This window comes from Vigna umbellata, chromosome 3, assembly GCF_029865625.1.
Source record: "Vigna umbellata cultivar VRB3 chromosome 3, Vumbellata_1.0, whole genome shotgun sequence".
Taxonomy (NCBI): domain Eukaryota; kingdom Viridiplantae; phylum Streptophyta; class Magnoliopsida; order Fabales; family Fabaceae; genus Vigna; species Vigna umbellata.
Window position 1 is genome coordinate 29,858,602 of NC_142167.1, and position 2,694 is coordinate 29,861,295.

Sequence of the window (2,694 nt, forward strand, 5' to 3'; positions counted from 1 at the left end):
ATGTAAATACATCTTTTATCCTATAATTTTATGAATTATGTAAATAAAAAAATTCATATATTTATCAATATAGATTCCTATTTTAAAAACACATTGATATTTTCTCATCACAATACGTATTGAAAGACTTTTTTATAAAATAAATAATATTTTTATCCAGAGTTATGTAACCGAAAATACTTTTATTATAAATATAGAAAAAATTCCGGATAAAAAATATTTGGATTTGGATGGAAATCAGTCGAAAAGTACTAAATAGTTCCATATGTGAATTACGGTATTTAACTATTGAGATAAAATTTCTTTCACACATTTGTAATTACAAGTATATAGGCATGACATGAAAGACAAAATAGTATTTTTATTGTTTCGTACGAATTTATTCGTAAAAAAGTACATGCATAATTTAACCAAGAGAAATTCAGTAGATAGTTATACATTAATAAGTTATCGACCAATTTAAATAAATTATCCATGAATAAGTTCGTAATCATGCTATAAAATATTAATCCATGAATAAGTTATTCATAGGTAACTTGTCTATAACTAAGTTATTTAAAGAATAATTCGTGAGTAAAGTTATTCAGATATAAACATTTATTAGTAATTGTTGATATGACAAACTTTATGTTACCCATGAGTAATTTTCTTCTTTTTTTTTTTACCTACAAAATTGTGTCGTTGGTCTTGTTATTACAAGATATATATGGTAAAAAAACAAACCTTGTCCCCACATTTCGGATCTATTATAACGTCTGAACTATAACTTTGCTATATTTGATATAATAAAAGATAATAGAAATTGTCATATACAACATAATAGAGCAGACATACAATACATTCATTTACTGGCTTCCGAGCGACAAGGATGCTGAAATCAATTTCATGGCAGTACTAGTGTTTTGTGTACTATCTGTGGACCCATTAGAGCATTTCATATCCTTAACAATCATAAGTAGTGCCACTATGAATGCGTAGTCCACGTTGGAACAGACCGAGACTTTGAAGCCACCATTATTCTCAACCTACATTAGTTTAAGACAGAAACATGTAAATGTTATTTGTATAATTCTTAGAGATATCATAAATATCAACAGTATATAGGTATCTAAGTCACGAAGTTATTATAGTATAGATTTCATATCGGATTATATAAACAAAATATACTATAAGTATGTATATATAAGTATGTAAAGTTTAATTAGACTTATATTTACTTTAATATAAAAATAAAATTAATTTATACAAATAAGAACAAATATCATTTTAACAATCTTGTCTAAAGAGATTGAGTTAAGATTAATTTTATTAATAACATATTTAAAGTTTACTTCTCAAAAAAAAAACAAAGAACTACTAATACATGTAAAAGGATATACTAAATTAGTAACCCATACTTTGGCTACAATGGTAGGAGATTCACCGGCATAAACTGTGCAAGAATTTTTACTTCCATAAATGATGACTCTAAAGTCGCTTTCTTTTTTGTCTTGATTGTTTGCGAGGAACACATTCAATTTAGCAATCCCAGGTGGAATCGATTTATTGGTTTTTCTCACAGAAAACAGCAATTTAGATGAATCGGTGCTTTCACCCTTGAAAACTTTGCATCGCTCATGAATCGTCACGGCCTGCATAATGGAAATTAAATAAGAATAAGAATAACATGGATAGTGTAGCGATGCACATAATACCGACCCACCTTATGCAAATTTTCTCACACAGGATTAATTAAAAATAATAAGACATGAATATTAAAGAAATCAGATATATTCATCTCATGCAAATATTCGAAAATTTTATTACAATAATCATAATAAATATACAATCTGGAACAAATCTACTTAATAATATAACCAATTCTATTATAAGTAAGGTCAAATAATTATTAATTAAGAAAATAAACAATAATACGAGATAGAAGAGTAGAGACATATATATTAATTTTAGAAAAAAAAAATTGTAACTCTAAAAGGGTAATTAAGTATAGATTGGATTAAGACTGAGAAAAAAATACAAAACACTTAATGTTTTACCAAAATAGACCATCATAACTATAACACCTAGTTTAGTTTAGTGGCTAAAATGAAAAATTAAAGTATAGATTATCTGTGTAGTGGACGAATATGAACTACCTAAAAGTAATTAAGTTGAGTATGAGTATAGATAGATGCATGAGAAAGCAAACCTTTTTGTATAAAGTGACGATGGGTTTTTGTTTATCATCAAATAAGACACGACGGTTATGAAGTGTGCAAAAAGCATTCTCCATATAAAAGAGACGATCACCGTTTTCATTGTAAGTGATTCCTGTCTCAGTATTAATCTGTAGAGTTATAGAGTGAGGAGAACAGTAGAAAGGGTTGATAACTGAGACTTGATCTGCCATTGGAGAGAGGAAGGTATCTGATGGGACAAAAGTGTCTTTATTTATGTGTTGTATATGCCAATTTATAGAGCAACGGTTACTAATACCAATTGCAAGTGTATGGTATCTATCAAATACACCTGTCAGATACATACACACACAACTTATCCAAGATTTTGCAGCATTATTAAATAAAAATGTGGTCACAAATAAGGCACATCAATCAACCACTATCACAGTTAAGTATGCTGGTAACAAAACAAAAGTTTTAAATTGAAATTTCCTTCGAAATTAAAGTTAGATTTGATATGTGCATTTTACCAAAT

At 27.7% G+C, this 2,694-nt stretch overlaps 1 protein-coding gene across 1 annotated transcript; it reads right to left on the minus strand.

Annotated features, from left to right (window-relative positions):
• Window positions 1-756: 756 nt before the first annotated feature.
• On the minus strand, window positions 757-2,430 carry LOC124845845 (protein LURP-one-related 15-like). The gene is made up of 3 exons (XM_088108732.1): window positions 2,189-2,430; window positions 1,398-1,631; window positions 757-1,025 (listed from the first exon to the last, which is right to left on the minus strand). Exons 1-3 carry the CDS (start codon window positions 2,387-2,389, stop codon window positions 846-848), a joined length of 615 nt encoding a protein of 204 aa, XP_087964858.1. The 5' UTR covers window positions 2,390-2,430; the 3' UTR covers window positions 757-845.
• Window positions 2,431-2,694: the final 264 nt, after the last annotated feature.